Genomic DNA, 22952 nt, shown 5'->3' on the forward strand with positions numbered 1-22952 from the left:
ACGAGTTAATTTCTGCTCATTCTTTGGCCGCATTTTATGCACAGTTTTCACGGGAAATCCCTCCTTACTGTCCTGGGACAACAGATGGTTTGCATCCACGAGTGTGTCTAGGTCTGTGGTTCGGCATTTAAGCAAGCATTAAGGGTTAACGCGTGTTGTTAAAATGCTCCCGAGTGTGTGTCCAGGTGGGTTTGGGGAACAGTGGCTCTCTCTCCTCCTAGGGACACACTCCGGGCTGCATTTCAATTTCGCCAAGCTCGTCCCTCATGGGGACCTGTCGAGACCCACCGCGGGCCAAGGGCTGGTTTCACAGTGAGTGAGTCCGGGCCTGCCAGTGCAGCCGTGAGAGGGCGTCTGCCACACCAGGTCCACGGAGAGCCAGCCACCGGCCGCCCTGTTTAGGAGGAGTGAGTAGGGTAAGAAAATCACGTGAAGCCAAGTGTCAAGGGATAAGGACAATGGGATTATCTAGAAGGATCAGAGGAAAAGCAGCCTCAGGAAATAATAAACTACAGGAACCAGATGATAAATCCAGAAAACTGCTGGGCCTTCTCAGTGAGGCCCAGAAAGCCGTGGCCTCTGGGAAACAGAAACAGAGGCTCGAGGAGCAAGAGGCTACCAGAGGCCAGTGAGGCCATGACCGGGGACCTGCATGGGATGAGGGCTGCTGCAGAAGTGAGCTCTCGGTAAGAGGTGGTAGAATCAAAGGGACTGAGGCCGATGGACATGTCACAAGCCACTCACGACATGCAGGAAGGCCTGGGGGCCGCAGCCGTGGAGCAAGCAGGGCAAACAGAGCAGAGGCCAGATCTGGATGCCGGGAGCCCCCGAGGAAGATTGGACAACTGGGACCAGTCCCTGCAATCCGGGCCACAGCCGGACAGACCGTGGAAGGGCTCCCCCTGCATTCAAGGGAAATCAGAATTGGAGACCCTACTTACACATCATGAAGAAACCCGTGCGCCACAGAGAAGGACACAATTAAGTGTCCACACTGGAAACACTCCAGCTCCCCGCCCCAGGGGGACTGCGGCCCGGCTACCCCCCAGCTCTCCTCTGCAGCCTTGAATCCAAAGGGACAGGAGCGCCTGCTCTGGGGTTTGAAGGAGACCTGGGACCGGCCCAGGCATGAGCCTCTCATGTGTGTTTGCTTTTAATGTGTGAACTCCTGTCAGGAAACCGTATGCTGTCTTGTGCCTCAAAGCACACAGAATGTCTAGTGGGGAAGGATTTGGTTTTGAAGTGCCTCTTCAGCTGACAGTCCCCCGTGCCCACGGCTGAGGAGGCCCTGCCATCCCCGCGGCCCAGAGAGCAGGCCGGAGCTCAGGCCCCGACCGCCGGCTGCCTGTGGCTGCAGGATGACGGCTCCGCCATGGACAGAGCCACGGTAGGCAGGAAAAACAGTACTTGGTTCTTTTCCACAAGCCAGAGGTGCCCCAAACAACCCAACAGCCTTGAAAACATTTTCAATGGGGAGGAGTCCAAAGGAATTACAGGAGGTGACTTTAAAAAACCACACGAGAATGAACTGGGTTTCTTTCCATGGGAGGGACAAACACACCAACTGGTGACAGAAATGATTTGCTAGGAAGCACCCTTCCTCTGCCGTCTTACATTGAGCACTTGACAGCGTTTTCGGCAGCCCTGCTTCACCGACGTGGCAGACTGAGCTCAGCAGAAGGACACGGTGGACGAAGGTGAGGAAAACCCACCAAAATGTGAACCGTGACTAGTGCCTGAGGTTTCAGGTTCACACACACATTACGTGTGTGCGTAATACATATTATAGTCTGCACTGAGCACAAAGTATATGATCAGAAAATAAATGTAGCTTTTCTCCCAGAAAAGAAGGGTCCCCTTCTGTCCCCTGCCCCTACTGGCCTTGAGCCTGGTAGGACACCATCCATACCTGCTCCTAAAAGACAGATGGTTTTGTTGCCTGGGGAGGGTTGGGCCTGGGGAAAACTGTCTCTGTGGGAACTGAGGTGTGTGTGTGTGTGTGTGTGTGTGTGTGTGTGTGTGTGAGAGAGAGAGAGAGAGAGAGAGAGAGAGAGAGAGAGATTTCTTGTAAAGTGCTTGCTAAGTTATTTTGGGGGTGACCATTTGCATCCTGAGGTCCAGCCATAAGACCTTTTGGGTATTTTACTTGAATGGCTGGGCTTCCCAAGCAGAGATAGACCTTGGGAGAGAAACAGCTGGAAGTGACCCCTCCCTCCCAAGGAGGCACATTGTCATTAACTGGGAGTTCTTTATAGCTGGGCCCAAGGAAGTTTTTGGCTGTAAACTGTCATGCACGGCAGCCTTCACTGAAAAGGCTGGAGAGTGGAGACGCTTGCCCGGAGAACCAAGGAACAAAGATCCAGAAAATGAGGCCCAGAAAGGTGGGGGGAAAGACTAGGTAGTGAAGGCGGGGAGAGCCCCAGAGGGACACACAGTCAGTAATTCCCAGCCTCTAGCTCCCCCAGCAAGCGGGGCTAACTTTCTGGGTGGCGTTCTTGAACACTTCCGACTTCATTCGTGGAGTGTAACAATGTCATGGCAAACGTTTGAAATTTAACATTCTTTACCGATGGGTTTTTTTTTTTTTTTTTGGTCCCGCCCACTTGCGTTAGGGGAGCCAACTGAAATCAGAACCACAGTTCTGGAACCATCTGAAAGCCCTCCGGCATTGGACTTTGAGAAAACGACCCCAAAATGGTCAGCGGGAGAGAGCTTGAGCCCTAGGGCAGGAAGCGTTGGACGCCCAGCTTCCGACCCAGGTTTGAGAGACATTCAGTCGCCACCAGGGACCCACCCTTCTTCCTTCACCTCACGCCCAGCTTTTCCCCTTTATTCCAAGTGCCGAAGCTCAGGCGGTCTTGGGCCGCAGAAATGACCTTTGAGAAACTTGTATTCTCTTAGGAAAGGCTCACTCACAAGCCCTCCAAAGCCCATAGCTCGAAGAGCCGGATGGAGGGCGACTCAGGAGGGTCCGGGTGTCAGGGGCAAATGAGGTCCTTTTGGTGCCTCTTTCTAGAAGAAGAATTCCCCCCTCGGGTCATCCCCTTGGGTATCCCAAGCATCTGAGACAACAAAAGAAACTGAGAAACGCCGACAGTACCGAGGCGAGCTGGGCTTCCCGACTCTTCAGTACCCATTTGGAGAGGGGCGGAAAAACAGCCCTGGAAGCATCCTCGCCCCACCCGGGGGGCAGCAGGCACCCGCCTTAATCCCTGGGCTGGCTCCTGGAAGGGAGAGGCCGGGCGGTCCTCCGCCCCGGGCCGGGATCCCCCCTGCGGCTTGCGCCGGGCCAGGCGCCGGCAGGAAAGGGGTCGCCGGGGCGCACATTCCAAGTTCTTCCAAGAGAGCCCCCTAACTAGGGCGCAGGGCTGCTCTGAGTCGGGCGCCCCACGCGATGCACTGGCTGTTCCCACAGGGCGTGAGGGTGGGGTGCGCGCCAAGAAGACCTGGAAACAGCCTGGAAGCACGCGCTCAGGTTAGAGTGGTGGGCGAAGGGTTCCGAGGCGCGCAGCCAGCGCTCGGAGCTTCTGCTTCCTTCTCTCTTCCTGGGCTCCCGTTTTAGGAGGAATGTTATTGTTTAAAGAGACCTTATTGAACTATTTCCTGCTCATTGTCACCTTTCCTTCGCTCTCCTCGCGGAGGTTCTCACCGAAAGGTAATAAACCACCGGCTCCCCACACCGCGGGGCGCGGCGGCCGGCCGGGGCCTGGCGGGGAGGCGCGCCCCAAGCCCCGCTCCCGGGAGAGCACCTTGCCCGGCCCCTTCCACTCCCGCCTTCCACACAAACAAAGCTCAGCCCACAGAAGCCGCGCAGACTCCAGGTCACACCGAGTGCACGCGCAACCTCGTCATCGAAGTCCTGTTTTACACAGGAAGCGGGAAACTCCCTGAAAGGGCTCGTTGGGGTGATTTTGAGTATTTCCCTCTGTGGCGCGGAGCCCGAGGCGCCGGGCGCGAGGCTCCCCCTTCCACACCCGCGAAGGCGCGGGAACAGGGGCCCCGGGGTGGGCTGGTCCACCGGCCTAGGTGTGAGCCGGGCCACCTGCAGCGCCGCGGGGCGAGGGACGTGTCAGGACGGGACTCCGCTCGGCAGAGCGCTGAGCCTTCAAAGCGAGACCAGCGGGACCTGGGCGAAGCCGACAGGGCGCGCCCTTCAGCGGGGCTGGGCTCGCCGGGCGCCGGCGGGGCGCCGAGGGCCTCCGGCCGGGCGCAGCAGACCCCGCTGTGCGGTCCAGGCTGGCCCGGGTGCGAGAGCTGGGGCGCGTCGCCGGCGGCCCGGCAGCCCCTCGGGGACGTGCGGGCCGGGGCGAGCTCGGGCGCCCGGCTCCTCCACCCCCACCGCGCCCGCGGCCCGCCCCGCCGCTTTGATGGAGGTGCAAACATTTGGGGGAGGGCGGAGGTGTCGGGGCTGGGCCGGGGCGCGCAGGGCCCGGCCCGGGATTTACATGAAACAGGCGCGGGAACGCATTGTGGGCCCCCGGGCGCCCCAGCCCGCCGGCCGGGTCTGAAATGGCCGCGCGCGGCCAATGGGCAGCGGCCCCCGCACTTCAAAGGGCGCGCGGCCCAATCCGCCGGCCCCCTCCGCCACAGCCACCGCTCTATTTATGGGAGGGGACGCGGTTTCTCTCCCCAGAGACTTACTCTAGCTGTGCCTCGCGGGAGTTCAAGTGGAATAACCTTCCCCCCCACCCCTCTCCCCCGCCCCCTCCCCCCAGATCTCGGTCCGCGCCCTCCTCGGGGCCAGTGCTGGGAGCCCCGCGCCGTCTCGGGACAGCGGCCGCCGACGGGGTTGAAGGTGGCTCTCGCGTAGCCAGTAGGGGCTTCGGGGGGCGGTGGGGAGGGGGCGGGCGGGAGGATGAGCTCCCCCGGCGCCGAGAGCGCGGGGAAGAGCCTGCAGTACCGAGTGGACCACCTGCTGAGCGCCGTGGAGAGCGAGCTGCAGGCGGGCAGCGAGAAGGGCGACCCCACGGAGCGCGAGCTGCGCGTGGGCCTCGAGGAGAGCGAGCTGTGGCTGCGCTTCAAGGAGCTCACCAACGAGATGATCGTGACCAAGAACGGCAGGTAGGGGCGCCCGGAGCTCGGCGTGCGCCAGGCGTCGGGAGGCCTGGGGGAGAGTTTCCCGCTGTCCGACAGTTTTCTCCCAGTGGGGTTCTTCTTGCTCCTTTCCGGTGGGCTCCGGGAACAGAGTCTTGTGTCCCCTAATCGTCGCACTTCCTCCGGGGGCCGTGGGATAGTGTGGAGGACTCTGGGGACTTAAGGGGGCTCTGGGAAGGGGGGGTTGGGGGCTTCTCTATGCCCCCAAATGAGAGATGCCTCTGTCCCAAGCTTTGTGCCTTAGGTCCAAAGGTCTGAAGTCTCAGATCCGGGGTCTTCTGGCTGCACTCCTTCCTTTGCAGGAGGATGTTCCCGGTGCTGAAGGTGAACGTGTCTGGCCTGGACCCCAATGCCATGTACTCCTTCTTGCTGGACTTCGTGGCTGCCGACAACCACCGCTGGAAATACGTGAACGGAGAGTGGGTCCCGGGGGGCAAGCCCGAGCCTCAGGCGCCCAGCTGTGTCTACATCCACCCCGACTCGCCCAACTTCGGGGCCCACTGGATGAAGGCCCCCGTCTCCTTCAGCAAAGTCAAGCTCACCAACAAACTCAACGGAGGGGGTCAGGTAGGTGTGCTAGAGCCCGCGGGGTGGTGGGGTGCAGGGACAGCGCCAGGCGGCCAGGTCTGCCCCTTCCTTGTGGTAGAAGGGACGGTGCTTGCGCGGGAGGTGACATCTGTCCTGGAGAAACTGCCACAGCCTTCCTCAATTAAGCCTTCAGTGTTGTTTATAGTAAACTGATGACAGTAACACCAAGGCGGGGAGTGGGGGGGGGTGCAGAGCGTCACCTTTGGAGACTCAACAGGTCTCAGGCTTTGGGGAACTTCTGCATTCAAGCCTTCAAGTTTCCTAGAGATAGAGAACGGATGAGCCTTGATGGTAAAGGGTCACTTCTGAGCTAAATATGTGCCATCGTGTTTGCTGCGTGGTCTGAACAGACTTGTAAATTTGTCCTCTTCTAAGAATGTCCTTATTTGGGCATTTTTACTGGGAGACCCCATGTTCAAGCAAGGTGCAAGCAAGCTCAGGCTTTTAAAGATGTCTGTAGCCATCCTGGAAGCTTTAGAACGTTATTGCACCAGGTCAAAGGATTTCACGATGGGCGTTCATTGCCTTTAATGGTGTGCAGCTTCTCACATTCCTTTTCTTAAACCAGTCATCGGGAGCAGCACTTGAGGGGAAAGCCACTAACTTCAACAGTAAAGACACTTTCTTGTGAGCTACAGTATTTTTTGCGCCATGGATGTGTTTTTCTCCTCCACAGCCGGGCAAATGGATGTTTCGTTATCTGAAGGTCTTGTATGTGCTTCCCTCAGATCATGTTGAACTCCTTGCACAAGTATGAGCCTCGGGTCCACATAGTGAGGGTTGGGGGCGCCCAGCGCATGATTACCAGCCACTGCTTCCCAGAGACCCAGTTCATCGCAGTGACCGCTTACCAGAACGAGGAGGTGAGCGGCAGGGCGGGAACGTGACCTGGGAGGTCGCAAAGGGTGCGGACGTCCTGTGTGTTGGTGTGCTTTAGACTGAAAAGTTATGCCTTTTCAAATAATCTACTATGACCATAAAATTGGGACAGGGGAGAAAAGTTTAAAATGTGTGCTTGTTCAAGCATTTTTCCTTTAATTCTCTGTAAAGCTCCGAGTGAAAAGAACAAAATATTTAGGTTAAGTTCTATGAGAATTTCTTGAGAACAAGATGAGTGAGAAAATCTTTGGAGATCTTCCTGAAAGGATAGGGGGCAACCTCCAAACCTGGGCAGTGTGAAGGGTCAGCTAGATACAAATACCGTAAATCTCTAAGCCTGACCCCAAAGAACAGACATTTTGTGATTAGCTGGGTAAGTTGTTGGTGCTGAGTGCCGACTAGAATGAGCAAATCGCTGTTTCCTAAGATCCAGTGATGTTTTTTGAGCCATGTTTGTTTGACTGAGGCACACTGAATCTCTCAGCAGTAGGTTAAACTCACTGTGGATTGCACTCAGAAAAGCAGCATTTAAAAACTTCCATTAATGTAGTATTCTTTGTGAAATATTACAATTCCTCAGCCACTTCAGACCCAAATAGAAAAATAGACCTGGAAGGGAGTCTGATTATGTTTGAATATGTAAAGGGAGGTACAGATGTTTCCCAATTTCTCGGGACCAAATTAAATCCTCTGGCTGTTGGATAATGTACCAGTCAATGTGATTTCTTGTTTTTCAGATCACGGCTCTTAAAATTAAATACAATCCATTTGCAAAAGCTTTCCTTGATGCAAAGGAAAGGTGAGAGAATTCTAACTATACCCTTTGGGCAAAGAAATATGCAGAAAGAGAAAATATTGCTGCAAATACTATTTTCTGAATGTCCTCCTTTTTGACAACTCGATACACTTTTTTGACAGAAGTGACCACAAAGATATGATGGAAGAACCCGGAGACAGCCAGCAGTCTGGGTACTCCCAATGTACGGTTTGTTGCATTCTGTCCCCACGTCCCTTGCTTCAGGGACTAGGCTGCTGAGAGCCAGAGCTGGGGACTCAGCCAACAGCCCGTTTCTGAGCATGGCTGGGGAGCAGACGGCCTTAGATGGGCCCGTGGTGTTGGGGCTATGCTATTACTGGTCTTCGGCCTCCGCTCTGGATGCTCATTTGGCACCTGGGACTCTTGACCGAGAAGTCAGGGGAGAATTTACCCGGGCTCTGTTGTTTGCCCCGAGGCAGCTCCAACCATGGCTGGGTCGGATGGTTGAGATCTTGGTGGGGGGTTAGACTCTGCTCTGTTAGGCTAGTGGAGAAGCCAGCTCAAAGTTACAGCCGCTGTGAGGTGGTTTCTCCCTTTGTTAATGATGGCAGGCTGAAGCACCACCTTTGGAACGAAGCTTAGGAGCAGATGTGGTTTTTCCCGTAGCCCATTTTGGTTCCAGGAGTGGCCCAGCAACCCGGGCTGGTTTTGGTGGTGGGAACAGGGGCTTGTAGGATGGGGAAAGTGCTGCAAGTCCGGCTTCCTTTCCGAGCTCCGCGAGCCAGAGCAAAGCTGGAGCAGCGTCTGTTAGGAGACGAAGAAGTTTCGTGTGGCTCTCCTCTCTGTGCACGGAGGGGGCTTGGAATTTAAGTAACCGACATTACGGGGAAAGGAAAGTTAGTGCTCGCTGCCACTCTCAGAGGCTGCGGGGACCAGCACGGCACATTTCCCGGGCACTCGTTTTCTGTTCTCTATTTCTTCATTAAGCGACTTCTGGGCTAATTTAACAAATGGCTCTCCTAAAGTAGCTCGTGGGCTGCCATCGCTCGAGCTGGTGATAGGGGCAGGCTTTGTGGGCAGGTCCGGACCTTGCCCTCGTTTAAATGTTGTCTGAAGAATTGTTTGTTGTTTGGAAATTACAGCCAGAGTAGTTGCCCTCTTAGAGGTTGCTTTTCTGAATTAAAAGCAACAACAACAGACTTAAAAGCAGTGAATAGAGAAGAGATTGGAGTGTGAGGGGCGGGCAGCGTAGCATCAGAGTGATTTTCTGATGGACATGCGCAGTGGGGAGAAGGTGAGCCCAAAGCAGAAGAAAAGTGGCAGAAAAGGCCACACGTCCCACAAGGACACAGCTCCCTGTCGTGGTGAGGTGTTAGGAGCTGGCGAACGGAGAGTGGGGGGAACCACATGTGTGACTCGCCCCATGTGTCTGGATCCCTCTGGCTCTGAATGTCGTGTTTCTATGGTTTTTCATGCTCAGCAGTTAGGGCTTGGAAGCTGACGGGCCTGGGAAGATTCTGGCGGGTTTGAATAAGAGTGGTTGAGGAAGCAGGGGGCGTTGGCCGAGGCTGGGGTCCCCCAGCTCTTCTCAGGTGCCCCATGGGCTTGGAAACCCTGGTCAACCTGTGGTCTCTCGTGTGGAGTTGAAGTCCAGATGCCTTAAGACTTGGACTGGAGACTCAGTGCGAGACACTATGAGTCCTCACTTCATCGGGGACCCCTCGGGAGGAGACCCTCAGATTCCTGGTCTCAGCTCTCCTGTCCTTTAAATAATGGAGGTAATGCAAATGCCAGTTACTCAGCATTTTTTTCTCACAGCAGGGGGGTGGCTCATCCCTGGAACCAGCAGCCTGTGCCCACCCGCCACCCCCCACCCTCAGTTCGGAGGGCCCCTCTCACTTCCCTCCACGCACGGCTGTGAAAGGTACCCTGCCCTGAGGAACCACCGGCCATCCCCCTACCCCAGCCCTTATGCACATCGGAATAATTCTCCAAGTAAGTCCTAAGTCGAAGTCGGCCTGGCGTTTGGGGGTGGATGGAAGACCACTGCAGGAAAGCCATCTGTAGGATGGACTCCCGAGATCAGGAGAACCTCTTGGAGCACACACCCAGGACAGTCCTTTAGTGGCTCAACAGGGACCCTTATTTCATGTCTGTGCCATTGATGCTGGCTCAGCCACCAGGACCTCCAGACTAGGGGGCTTATGGTGCCGAATGTACTCAGTTCCTGCTGGAGCTTTTTCACCCCAGAACTGTGGGTCTGTGTCTAGGGGCCCAGGTTTGGATAGTTTATGAGCCTCTGTAAAGTGATGATGTTGGGCCAGCCAGGCATAAGAATTACTGGCTTAACTAGACCCACACACGATTTTCCGTGATTCTCCCACTGAGGCACTAAGTCTGTTTCTCCAAGCATGGTGCCTGGACCAGCAGCAGCAGCATCACCTCGAAAGTGGCCCAGGTGTCCTGAAGCAGAAGGCTTCCAGGGTCCTGATGTGTGCTTACGGACTACGGACACAGGGCTAGACCATTAAGACCCCTTTATCTAACTTCCTCTAACACCACGTATGCCCAGACTTAATTTCGTCTGGCTCTAAAAGGAGGAACATAGCTAGTGAACACCATAAAACAATTAAGCAATTAAAGCTGATTTGAAATGAAAGGAGCTTATTTGGTAAAGAAATAGCCATGGGGTCTTATTGAAACAGCGGCTAGACTTTGAGGCTAGAAGATCATATTTTAGTTTTGCCCAGAGTAATGGTTTGTGAGGTCTTTTCATCTCTTAAGTAATATTTTGGGAAAAGTTAGGCTAAAGTTATATTTATGTTTATTTTTAAAGATAATTAATCCCCAATCAAGTGATGGTAGGATTCCTTTTCTATAGGGTATCCACTGATCTGAAGATAAAGAAAAAGCTTGCATTTATTAGAATATATTTTCTAATATATAGGTTTGGCCATAAATATTTGCTTTTGATGATCAATTAAACAGGCCAATGGATAGTCTTCTTTTTTAAAAAAATTTGTTCAATTTATTCATTTGAGAGAGAGAGCACATGAGCGGGGGTGGGGCAGGCAGAGGGAGAAGCAGGCTCCCCGCTGAGCAGGGAGCCCCACCAGAGCAGGTGGCATATGGGTACCATCCATATTCGCCAGTCAGTTTTGCGGCGAACCCAAAATCGCTCTAAAAAAATAAATGAAGCCCCACTAGACAGACAGACAGACAGAACACACACACACACACACACACACACACACACACACACACACATACGAATGAAGGAACAAACACAAAAACAGACAGACAAGCAGACCTAATGTGGAGCTGCCAAGCACATGGTCAAGAAAGAATTCTTGAGATGTTTCTGGTGCAAAAAGGTGCTTTTATCATAGCATGGGGACAGGACCTGTGGGCAGAAAGAGCCGCACTGGGACTGTGAGGTGTAACTGGTGATACAGTTTCTAGTGAGTGGGGGTTAGGGCTAAGGTAAGTCTCTAAGGAATTTGTGTATGCTGAGAGCAAGGTGACGCAGGACTTGATCCCAGGATCCCGGGATCATGACATGAGCTGAAGGCAGACGCTTAGCTGACTGAGTCCCCCGGGGTGCCCTGGATAGTCTCTGTTTCATATCTGGACCCATTTGTTCTCAGTGTTGGGTACCACAAGTTGTTGCTAGTATTTCACTGTATTCTGTCGCTCTTGGAAGGCTCCCCACTAATGACGCTTTCTTACACCCCGTAGGCTATTCTGACAATCCGTCTACATGTCTGTCCATGCTCCAATCCCATGACAGTTGGCCCAGCCTTGGGACACCTGCCCATACCAGCATGCTCCCCATGAGCCACAGCACCGGCCCACCCACCGGCTCTAGGTAACGTATGTCTGGTCGTGATGTGCGCTGTCCTGGGACCGTGAGTGTGACATCATGCCATTTCCATCCATTGGTTTTTATTCTGCCACTCACCTGTGGGCAGCTGGGCTCTTATTGGCAGTTCTACCATTAACCTGGCATCCCAGGTTACATGACCACGGTGTTACTGTCCCAGTCTGTCTTCTGGGAGGACCAGTGGCCTCCTCGGGGTGTCCTACACGGAGCTGGGCTGTAACAGAGTGAATCCGGGGCCCCCATCCTGGCTCTGGCACTTACTAGTTCCTATAAAGGACAAGTCTCTTAAACTCTCTGAGCCTTGTTTCTGCAAGAAAAAAAGATGCTCTATAACCCCATCCTCAGCTTGTCTTTTACAGAGTTGTTGGGGTCAGCAGGTGAAATTTGAAGAAATGTTTCCAGAACCATTTTTGACAAGAGCTATTAAATTGAGAGGGAAAAATGTGTTGGCTTTTCTGTGGATACAGGATCAAAGTCCTTATATATGCTGGTAACTAGTAAAGAACAATGAATGTTTTATTATTAGCTTGAAAATAATGTGCAGGGAGATTGGCTTAAAAATTAAGCTGATTGGTAAGTGTATTGCTGTTTTTCATAGGGTTATTATAAAAAACTAAGGCAAAGCTGAAAGTCAACTTTCATTTTCTGAGGAAACAGGCTCAGCGATATTAAATGATTTAATACGTCAGCTCACAGTGAGTCTGTAGACAAGTTATCTTGACTACGAAAGCAGTGCCATTTATTGTATATAAGATACCAAAATATTCCCAAGATCTTAATTCTTTTGTTTAGGAAACAATTCCTTTATAATAATCTAATTGTCTACTCTTAAAAAATAAAACAATGCTCAAAGCAGCCGACCATTCAAGGGCCGGAAGGTCGCTCAGAAACCTGCACATAAATGGACTAACGCGCAGGTTACAAGCCACTGGCCTTGGGGACGCCACAGTCCCACTGCGGTCCCATGCTGATGGGGCATCTCAGAGCTGTTTCTTCTCTCTGTGAAATGGGGACAGTGAACTACTCTGTTCAACTCAGGTTTGTTTTCGAGGTCAAGCACATCTGAAACACCGGACAGGGCCTGGTGAGCGATACAGCACAGCATGGAGCAAGGGAAGGACATTCGGTTATAGAAAGACATTTTCTCAAAGCAGTCCGAGCACGGTTACATGATGTTTTAGTCTGTGCTGCTAGACTGAAGGACTTCGTACCCCTTTCCAGCTCCTTCCTCCATGGATGGGGAGATAGGCTCGAAACCGGTCGCAGGCCGGGCTACCCGACAGCCAGCGAAGTGGAGGCCTGGATCCGCGCCCAGCTCTCGGTCCGGGCTGCTGGTCCTGCCCCGCCCCCGCTGACATGCGTGTCACCGCACAGGACAGAGCTTGGGGGTCGGTGCCGCGTTCAAGCATCTTTCGTACATTCATGTTCCAGGAGGGTTCTGTTTCCCTGGCAAGAACCCGGCAGCGGCTGGGGCGTGCTCATTAACAGACACCTAGACACCCGAAACCTCTGATTCGGGGTATCTGGGGACTTGGGAATGGGCACGAGAGCGCCAAACCACCAGTCTGGAAGCGCGACTGGCGCTGGGGCAGGAGCCAAGTACCGCACACAACCTTTGCAGGCAGTTCCCGTAATTTTGTCTCCTGCTGATTGACAGGACAGTAGCTTCTGCGCACCTCGGAGTGCGGCTTAACAATAGAGCGAACGGCCTGTGTGGAGGACGCCGTCTAGGGTGGTGATCAGGCGGAGGTCTGGGTGTTCGTGTCCCCGGCTCTGATTGCCTGCCTGTCTCGGTTTTCCGCTTTCAGCCAGTACCCCAGCCTGTGGTCTGTGAGCAACGGCACCATCACGCCCGGGGCTCAGACGGCGGCGATGTCCAACGGGCTGGGAGCGCAGTTCTTCCGGGGCTCCTCGGCGCACGCTGCGCCTCTCACACACCCGGTCCAGGCCGCCTCCTCCTCGGGATCCCCGCTGTACGAAGGGGCCCCCACGGCCACAGACATTCCCGACAGCCAGTACGATGCCTCGGCCCAAGCCCGCCTCATAGCCTCGTGGACGCCCGTGTCACCACCTTCCATGTGAAACAAGGCCTGTGTTGTAACAGACGCAGGACTTCTGTGTGGGGCCTCCAGTGTGGATTCGATTGCTCTCCCGGGTACGAAGTGGCAGCTCATGGGTCCAGGGAAGGAATAGGCCTTATCACCCTCCCTTTAAAATAAGCGGAGGGATCCGTGTTCTGCTGTTCCCCAGGAGTGCGGTGCCCTCCGTCTCCGGCCGCTGGTGAGCGCACGTGAATTCGGCCTGGGAGCCCTACGGTTGGCCTGAATTACCACGATTCACAATAAAAGTGATTTGCTAGGGTCCAGAAACTTTTTGTTTGTTTCTCGTAGGGCACATAGGTGAGTTGGCACATCAGAATCTGTAAGCTCCATCAGTCCTGCTTGGGAAGATAAAAAGCACACTTAATTCTCTTCCTTGTTGCTTGCGGGTAGATTCCAGGCCCTTTGCGGCACCTGCCACGGTGGGAGCTGCGCTGCGAAGGACAGAACCCTGTCCTAGCGGAGGACAGCAGATTGTAGTTGAAAAGCAGATTTGCCTGCTCTGCCCACTAGAATGTGTTTATTTTGAGCATAGGTAGTTAATCTCTCCTATTGTTAAACCTATGATTGTTTATATTTTTCTTTTTAAGTAGCCAAAGACAATCAGCAGGAAACATTTCCTGCAAAATAAAGGCAATATCCAAATTTGGTTGGTCTAGTTATCATTCAGACTTCTCTTTTTGGGGCAAGATTTTGGGATAGATGCTGCAAAGACCTTGTCCCAAAAGGGCATTTTAACCTGTGGTGAACCCTGATACTTTCACCAGCGAGCTGCAGGGTGGGAAGTGAAAGCTGCATGTATTTCCTCGATGCTAACTACCACAGAGATGCCAGAGACGATTTTCAAGAGATTTAGGTAGTCAGCACTGAATCGTGGATCACGATGACACAGAGCTTTAAAGATCAACGTGAGATGTCTACCTGATTCGAGCAATTCAAACAAAAGCACATCACATGAATTGACAAAAAGTCACGGCTTCTATGTTTGCACGATATGGCATTTATAAATTCCTTCTTGTATTCCCTGCAGAGAACCAGAATGGTGCTCTGTGCTTGACTGGGGCAATTTCTCCATCTAGTGGCTGAATCCTTATTTTGGTGTTACTTGTTGGAACTTGATATTCAGAACCCCTGCTTGCTGAGAGTTACAGATCCATCGGAGCTCAGCCAGTGAGGCGGCGTTCTGGTGGTGTCGTGGACGTTAGAAGTTAAGAGAAATAAGGCCGAGGGGTTTTGAAACTTCCTGAAGGAGCGGAAGAAGTGTTTCTAAAAGTCAGCTTTGCTCACTTATTAGTTACCTTATTGAACTCATGAGTTAGCATTGCAGGGACTCAGTCCAGTGCTCAGGCTCCCTTGGGGTCCACCTGCGATCTGTGGGACATGCACTAATCCACTTGCCTTACTGAGTGTGACCCTAGGACTCAGTGCAGAGGGCTGAATGTTTAGAGTACTTGTGCCTGCTGTCCAAGTCGGACATGGCTCTCCTCAACCTTTTGCCCCTTGAAAGTTTTCCTCAATGTCGTAACTACTAGATTTTATTCTTGCTCACATGCAGATGTATCCCGAGTCAGAAGATTTATTGACAAATGTATTAGAAGAATATTTTTTGAATAGACCACTGTCCGAATAGAACTGGGAAATGAAACTGGCCCCAGGCTGCACTGTGGCCCCTGGCCAGCTGAGGTGCCAGCAGGGGCTGCTGGAGAAAGGCTGGGCTTTGAGGGTGTGGACAGGCCCCTGGGAGCCCACCTCCCCGGAAACTAGCAGCCCTCTGTAGCCGACTGCTCTGTGAAGGCGGGCACCAGGGTCTTGTCCTTTCAGGGTCCATCCCTGCGCCTGCCCTTGGCAGGCCAGCAAGTGTCAGGACTGCAGGACTGACCTGAGGGGATAAAAGGAGCCTGGGTGGAAAGTTCTGGAGGGCATGGCCAGGGGCTGTGGGGAGACTGAGTCACACGGCCCTTTCTGCAGGGGCCTTGGTCTCTGGCTGGAGAGACTGGTTTTACATGTAGAAGATGGACAGGATTTTGACACATTTGAATTTCTAAAGGTGACCCAGAGTTCAAATTCAAAAATTAATATTTAAATAGACCAAACAGTGTTTTTCATCTTATGCAGGGAGGCAGTGGCAGCCACGTAGCTCAAAGAGCCTGCCCTTGGAGCGCCTGGGTGGCTCAGTCGTTAAGCGTCTGCCTTCGGCTCAGGGCGTGATCCCAGCGTTCTGGGATCGAGCCCCGCATCGGGCTCCTCCATTGGGAGCCTGCTTCTTCCTCTCCCACTCCTCCTGGTTGTGTTCCCTCTCTTGCTGGCTGTCTCTCTCTCTGTCAAATAAATAAAATCTTAAAAAATCCAACCAAACAAACAAAAACAAAAACCAAAAAACAAAGAGCCTGCCATTTGGTGCAAAAGACGTGGATTTGAGTGTGAGTTACCCACTCCAAAAATTCAAGTTCCTTTTCTGCAAAGACAGAGAAAGAAAATGCTCATCTCTCAGGGTTGTTGTAAGAAATGAAAGAGATAAAGGTCTTGGAAAGTGGGTAGAAAGAGTGACGTGGCTACAGCATCGTAGATAGGATTCCAAGCCAATAAACAAATCGTTGCCCGGCTCTCCTTACAGAACCCTCAGCATAAGGTACGGCTGCATATAAGAAACACCTCGTCGAGATCCTCGGGGACCTGTCCTAATTCAGAATGCAATGGGAAGGTCCTGGGAATTATTTCTCTACGAGGATTAAGGTAGTTTCTAAATTTTTCATGAACGATAAATATATAGCCCAATTTCTAAAAAAGGAATGATACAATCTGAACTGCTTGTCTTTGGGGTTACAGAGGGCCTGGCCCCCTGTATGTATATAAGGTGAAAGTGATCTTTAAAAATTGTTCCCTGCCACTTTGAATGTATGTGGCCAGATTGTTTTATTCTATTTTTTTTCTTTTTTGGGGAAGGTCATGGTGATAGACAGGGATTATGCCTTCTAGAAAGAAAAATACTTTTCAAAATATGTGTTTAGGGGTGCCTGGGTAGCGCAGTCATTAAGCGTCTGCCTTCGGCTCAGGGCGTGATCCTGGCGTTCCGGGATCGAGCCCCACATCAGGCTCCTCCGCTAGGAGCCTGCTTCTTCTTCTCCCACTCCCCCTGCTTCTGTTCCCTCTCTCGCTGGCTGTCTCTCTGTCACATAAATAAATAAAAAATCTTTAAAAAAATATGTATTTAAAAGGAGAATGTGTAATGAACACATTCCTGACCAGGAATATGGGCAAGTGAATCCATGATATGTGTGGAAGATTAAGAAGGCACATCTGTAACCAGGTTAAAATCACAACCAACCAGAAAACTAGAAGCTCACACAGAGTTAAAGGGGTCCGAACCCCCAGTTCTATTTTTAGCATCATATCATATATATTTCAAAATATGTATTATCCCACACTAGAAAACTATAGAGCTCTGTAATAAAAACACTGCATCTGGATTATGGCAATATAGCCAGGATCCTACAAGCGGTTCGTGATTAAAATCCTTTCTCCTCAGTTCCCAAAGCTATAGTTTTGAGAAGAAAAGCTTATTTTTCTCATATCTAAATATTTTCATAATTCTAATGGGTTTTTTTTTTTTTTACAAAAAAAAGGAAGAGGTTAAATGACTGTCTTCTTTTTCCAATTAACAAAAAAATTCCTGGGGCGCCTGGGTGGCTCAGTCGGTTAAGCGTCCAAATCTTGATTTTGGTTCAGGTTATAATCTCGGGGCCGTGGGATTGAGGGGCACATGGGGGCTCTGCGCTCAGCAAGGAGTCTGCTTCTCTCCCTCTCTCTGCCTCTCCCTCTCCTTCCAAATAAATAAAAAAATCTTTAAAAAGAATAATTCCAAATAAGGAATTATAAAGAAAACTTACTACTGTTAAGTTTTAAAACATAGTATTATAAAACTATGATATCATTAACTTGCAAAAAGTTAATATTTTATCAAATAAATTTTATACAAACATAGTAACAATGCAGTGTGGGTTTCTAACATGTTTAAACAAATACATGACCAAGAGCTTTAGGGTCAGGGTGGTGTAAGGTGTCCACACTACCCTGGGCAGGGTCCTGTCACTGGAGTGCCAGTGGTGATGAGTGGTTGGTAACTGCCATCAACTCAAAAACAACCACGAAAATGACAGTGTTGCAGCTAAGAAGTCAACAAAAGAGATACAATGGAATTATAGAAAATATTCTTTTCTAAACAAGAAGAAAAAGTTCAAAGACATGGAACAATTGGAAAACAAATAGCAAGAGGTTGATTTTAAACTCAGCCATATCAATGATGACAGTCAATGTAAACGGTCTAAACCAATCAAAGGCATAGGTTTGCACTTTAAATATAAACATACAGGAAATTTACAGGGTCCAGGACTTGCTAGGAAACCATTTCTCATGTCCAGTCTGTCCAGCTTGGTGTCAAGACCAAATCGAGAGTACTGCCCATATGGCAAGGATGCGGGATGAAGACCAAATCAAGGGTCTGCAAGAACCTTTGTTAACACTTCTGAATGTGTCAGGGGGATTCTAGAAAATCTTTCAACTGCAAAACATCTCTTAAAATCGTACGGCCTTTATCTCACAACTCCCTGAACTGTCCCGAGAGCCACGCAGCCTGCACATCCCATCGTGGCTGGTGACTTATCTAGCTGTAAACGTGGGCATGCACAGCAGTGACCTGTCATCCCATGGGAATGGGAGTTTCCACAATTCTCAAGGTGCGCCTCAAGCTGAGCTTGTGGTGACAGGGTATGAAGGGAGGTGCCCAGAGAAAGGAGCTGGGAAACATCCCTTCACCCGTGCTCGAGGTATCCTGAATCCCAGCATCTTCTCCAAAGCAATCGGGCCCACCACAGAATTAAAAAATGAAGTTAACTAAGAGAGAGAGAGAGAGAGAGAGCTAGGTGAATGTTCCTGAGTCTCAGACCAGCCTTTTCACTCCTCGAGCCACACATCTAAGATTTAGCAGAGAGAGTGCCAGATTCCAGATAAGGAGCAGGACGGTGTTAAAAAAATGGATCTATTTTACCCAGAACACAAGCTGTTCTGGCAGCACTTTGTCCCGTTGGCTACTTGCTGGGCCAACTGAAAAGTGCTGTGAAATTTATTGAACAGAAGACACACAACCCAAAAGACACCAGGGGCTTCCATCAATAGTGGACAAGGGGAAAGAGGATGGCATCATGCCGGAGGAAGCAGACAGGCCGCCAGGGAGTGCAGTGGCAGAGGTGATGGGACCGAGCATGTTTGAAGAGGGTTCAGGTTGTAGGCAGGCGTGCTACGCTCCAGCCATGTGGACAGCTATCGGGTTCGAGAGGACTTGATGGTAAATGTCAGAATATTAAGAAAACGTGGGGGAAACAGCAGCATCTTTATGAGAAAACTAGAAGCAGAACACGACTCTCGGATGGAATATTTGACTTAGTCTGGAAAGACAGAGCAGAGGGCTTAAAGAATCCCATGTAGTCAGTAAAAATGTGGTCGCCTTTAAAGGTAAGGGTCAACAGCTAATAAAAAAGGACATGAGGTTGAAAAGTTGGGGCACCTGGGTGGCTCAGTCGGTGAAGCATCTGCCTTCGGCTCAGGTCATGATCCCAGAGTCCCGGGATCGAGCCCTACATGGGGCTCCCTGCTCAGTGGGGAGTCTGCTTCTCCTTCTCCCTCCTCCCCTCCCCCCAACTTGTTCTCTCTCTCTCTCTCCCTCTCAAATAACTTAATAAATAAAATCTTTTAAAAAAGGACATGAGGTTGAAAAGTCAGAAATCTATAGAAATGTTATAAGGGTCTACAAAGAATTCTTTAAAACTGAAAAAGTAAAAATAGCTTAACTGAGTCAGGAGAAGGTCAAGTACGAACTCCATTGGGCTTGGAAGAATAAGTCAGACTACAAAGAGCACAGAATGTATATCAGACTACATATCAGACCCGAGAGCAGGGAGCAGCAGCTGCCAAGAGCAGAAGGCTAAGTAAGCTCCCGTCAGAGCTCTGAGAACAGACCAGACGGTACCAGACAGCTCGGGGGACTCAGAAGACACTTCTCCTTAGACTGGGGATGAGCACGGATGGTTCTCCACCTTGATTCTCAGGGCTGGAGCACAGTGATGGGAACAAGCAAGTCATGCAGTGTGCCAGGCACACAGAGCCGGCTGGTCACCGGAGCGAGAAAGTGAAAATTGAAGAAGGAACACGGACAAGTATTTTCTGGGAAAAACTCTGCGAGCGTTAGAAGGAAGAGAATATGTAACCAAGGTTTCCGTTCGGGGACAGCGAAGCGAATGTTGCTCTGTTCGATGGTAAAAGCTCACCTGGGAATGGAATGGAATGCCTCCACCTGAAAGTTTAATTTCTTAGGGTGTTCCGTGAGCAGGGAGACCCGGCTTTGCAGGGGCAGCCGCGTCTGCAAGATCATGAGTGGGAGGATGGAGAGCAGAAGCTGTGGGAGGCAAATAGACAATTAACAATGAAGAGCTTATTAATAATAAGAGCTTATTAATAATCTCTTAAAAGAGATTATTTTTTTTAAATCAGGTGTTTATTTTAGAAAGAGACTGTGATTGCTGGCCTGCTGTTCACCCTTCAAGGAAGAGCAGCTGCAGGCCGGAAACCTGTTGCCTGCCTGAGCCAGAAGTTAGAAATTAGAATTAAAGAAATTAGCCAGTGACCAGAGACGGAAAACCCAGTTTCCGAAAGACCTCATAATGCAATTGTTCCAGGGAGAGGCCTTCTGTCCCTCATGGTTGGGACCCAACCAACCAACCACTGGAGAAAAATCCAACAACTCTTTTCTACCCACAGCTCAAGAGCTAAGACTGACATGGTTGCCCTGACTGGCCCCTGCCTGGATCTAGATGGCCATTAGAATTATCCAGAAAATCCTGTCTCTGTTTTGGGCCCTGCTCCTGCTTTATTGAGGAACGGTACCCAACAGGCCTCTACTGAGCGTCCTGTGGACTGGTGAGCACCCTGTCCTGCACTGACACACACTAGGTTGGGTGTTTCTTCTACACCTAAGCAAAGAGATGCACCAGGAAGTGTCCCTTCGAGACGTCAGCGATGCCTCCTCTGGACCCGGGGCCAGCTCCCGAGTTGGGAGGGGCCAACGAAAGGCTCCCTGGGCCACACCTGAGTGTTAGCAAGTGTTCTCTTTCCTTTTAAAAAGAAATTTTTTTTAAATTTTATTTTAAGTAAACTCTACATCACACATGGGGCTCCAACTCATGACCCCAAGATCAAGAGTCGCATGCTCTACCGACTGAGCCAGGCTGTTTCTCATTAAACAGGCAGTAGCGTTGAGGTTTTTCTCTTCTTAGTCTCCATTTGCATAGGTTTGGGCTTATGAAGGGCCTCATGTCTTAATAGTAGATAACTTTGGGGCCCGAAAGATCAAACCAATCTGTTCAGGGTCTTATTTCACAAAAGACTTTATTCTGCATTTCTTGTCTCTTCCTCAGAAGGGACAGATATAATCCATCCTAATGAATGAGAAAATCATTCTCAGGGATACCCTCTCTTACCCTGTTTCAAGAACAAGGCTTACACTTGCATGTGAGCAAAGGGATAGCGACCTCTGATCCTACGGGGTCATATTTGACATCTGTACAAACTTCTGCCTCTCATCAAGCCTCTAGGCACCTGTCTGCAATGACTGCATGGTTAGAGACTTTCATGTGTTTCCAAGTTCCTTGTGAGTTTTACGTTAATTACTAAGTTCCCCAATTCTGTAGAACTTAACTTCATCCGTAAGCTGTGTTAGTCGGGTTTTGATGGGATAATGCTGTGCAACAACAACCTCAAAATCTCAGGCCCTCGAAGAACCAAATCCTCATTTCTCACTCACGTCGCATGTCAATGTTTACAGACTGGGGTCTTTGGCTCTGCGGGGGTGGTCTCGATACTGTCCATGGGTTTTTCCTCAGGGACCAGGCCTAAGTGAGACACTGTCTGGTATATAGTTATCATGGTAGAGGTTGGGAGTGATAGGAGACCTAGCAGAAACTTCCAATGTTTCTTTTTTTTTCTTTAAAGATGTATTTATTTATTTAAAGATTTATTTATTTATTTTTGGAGAGAGACAGGAGAGCAGGGTGGGAGGGGGCAGAGGGAGAGAGAGAATCTCAAGCAGATTCCCCACTAAGTGTGGAGCCCAACGTGGGGCTTGAACTCACAACCCTGAGATCATGACCTGAACCAGAATCAAGAGTTGGATGCTCAACTGACTGAGCCACCCAGGTGCCCCAAGATTTATTTATTTATTTGAGAGAGAGAGAGCACTCACGAGCTTGTGGAGGGCCAGAGGGAAAGGGAGAAATGCATACTTCCCGCTCAGCAATCTGAGCCCCACGTAGGCTTGATCCCACGACCGTGAGATCATGACCTGACCTGAAACCAAGAGTCAGAAGCGTAACTGACTGAGTTACCCCAGTAGCCCCCAAACTTCCCACGTTTCCTAAACCTTTTACTGGTAACTGGCAAGCTTTAACTTTTCGCCCATGTCATATTCGCCAAATCAAGTCACATGGCTAAGCCCCACATCAGTGGGATGGGGAACTCTAACTCCCCAGCCAGAGCATTCAGTGGGAGCCTAGAGTGAATAGTCAGGAGACAGTAATACAATTTGTCATCAACTATCCAACTTTGAGTCAAATAATTCAGTGTGAATACAATAATAATTTTTCCCCACCATAAATAAATACCACTTTTTAAGTAATAGCTTCTTCTTATGACTTTTCACATGTATAATTAAGAAATTTTGTGTTTCAGTTCTAATTAATGGGCCTCCTGTGTTTGGTAAATGATTTTGAATGTCATTAAAATATACTATTTAAAAAGTCCTTTTAAAAGAAAAGCTTATCCCTCCCTTTTATCCTTTCCTTCATTTGTCACCTGTAATTACTTTATACCTCTGATTTACAGAGAACCTGTGTTAATAAACCTTCTTCTTCTTAAAATAAAACTTGGTTCTACAAACAGGAAGGAGAAAACATTATAATTACAAAGACATTTACATAGCAAAGTGCCTTAGAGAAGAAAAAACACAAATAAAGCAAAAAAAGACTTCAAGCCAGACTCTTGTATGTGAGCTGAGCTGTCTCACCAGGTAAATGCTGGAACAATGGCAGATGCATGGTATGAGACCCAGGCACAGCGTCCACACCCACCTTCCCTGCAGAGTGGCTTTCCCTGCTGAGAGTTTGAATGATCCTCCCTTCCACACAAGACTCTTTCCTGGAGGTTCTGGAAGCGGAGGTTCCCCTTCCCAACTCTGCTCACTATTGCCCTTCCTCCACTTGAAAGGAAAGGTTTACTGCTGACTCACCAGGATCTTCATTGACTCAGGTGTAAAAGCTTCCAGACATCAAACGAAAGGACAATCGTTCAATTCCAGGGCATCATAAAGGTCCCAGACTCCCCCCAATAAATCCCATGAGAATCCACACGGTAGAAGGTGCTCACTTCCCAGCACCCAGACACACACTGCTTTGGTTCTCGCCACCCACAGAAGCAAGCTGGTCGACCTGACTCCCGGGCCTTAAATCCTGGGAGTTGGTAACAGCTGGCATTTGGGCGCTTATGATGCGTTTGTCGCTATTCTGAGTGCATTGCATGTGTCAACTCACCCTCCTAAGAAACCAATCCT

The 22952-nt window shown here is 50.4% G+C and overlaps 1 protein-coding gene across 2 annotated transcripts; it reads left to right on the top strand.

Annotated features, from left to right (window-relative positions):
- The first annotated feature begins 4855 nt into the window (after window positions 1-4855).
- Window positions 4856-13283, top strand: TBXT (T-box transcription factor T). Of its 2 annotated transcripts, XM_044386273.2 has the most exons (8): window positions 4856-5061; window positions 5397-5661; window positions 6411-6545; window positions 7299-7360; window positions 7480-7541; window positions 9137-9313; window positions 11057-11186; window positions 13010-13283. In XM_044386273.2, exons 1-8 carry the CDS (start codon window positions 4856-4858, stop codon window positions 13281-13283), a joined length of 1311 nt encoding a protein of 436 aa, XP_044242208.2. The 2 variants fall into 2 exon arrangements, with proteins under 2 accessions (XP_044242208.2, XP_026360469.2); XM_026504684.2 differs by lacking the exon at window positions 9137-9313.
- The last annotated feature ends 9669 nt before the right edge of the window (window positions 13284-22952 follow it).

The sequence above is a fragment of the Ursus arctos genome, unplaced genomic scaffold, assembly GCF_023065955.2.
Source record: "Ursus arctos isolate Adak ecotype North America unplaced genomic scaffold, UrsArc2.0 scaffold_13, whole genome shotgun sequence".
NCBI classification, from domain to species: Eukaryota; Metazoa; Chordata; class Mammalia; order Carnivora; family Ursidae; genus Ursus; species Ursus arctos.

What these genes read in the sequence shown, in the direction of transcription:
- TBXT (XM_044386273.2), top strand. Translation starts at nt 4,856, where the DNA reads ATGAGCTCCCCCGGCGCCGAGAGCGCGGGGAAGAGCCTGCAGTACCGA. An exon ending in AACTCAACGGAGGGGGTCAG is followed by an intron (nt 5,662 to 6,410) that starts GTAGGTGTGCTA and finishes TGCTTCCCTCAG; the next exon opens with ATCATGTTGAACTCCTTGCA. An exon ending in GCAGTCTGGGTACTCCCAAT is followed by an intron (nt 7,542 to 9,136) that starts GTACGGTTTGTT and finishes TTTTTCTCACAG; the next exon opens with CAGGGGGGTGGCTCATCCCT.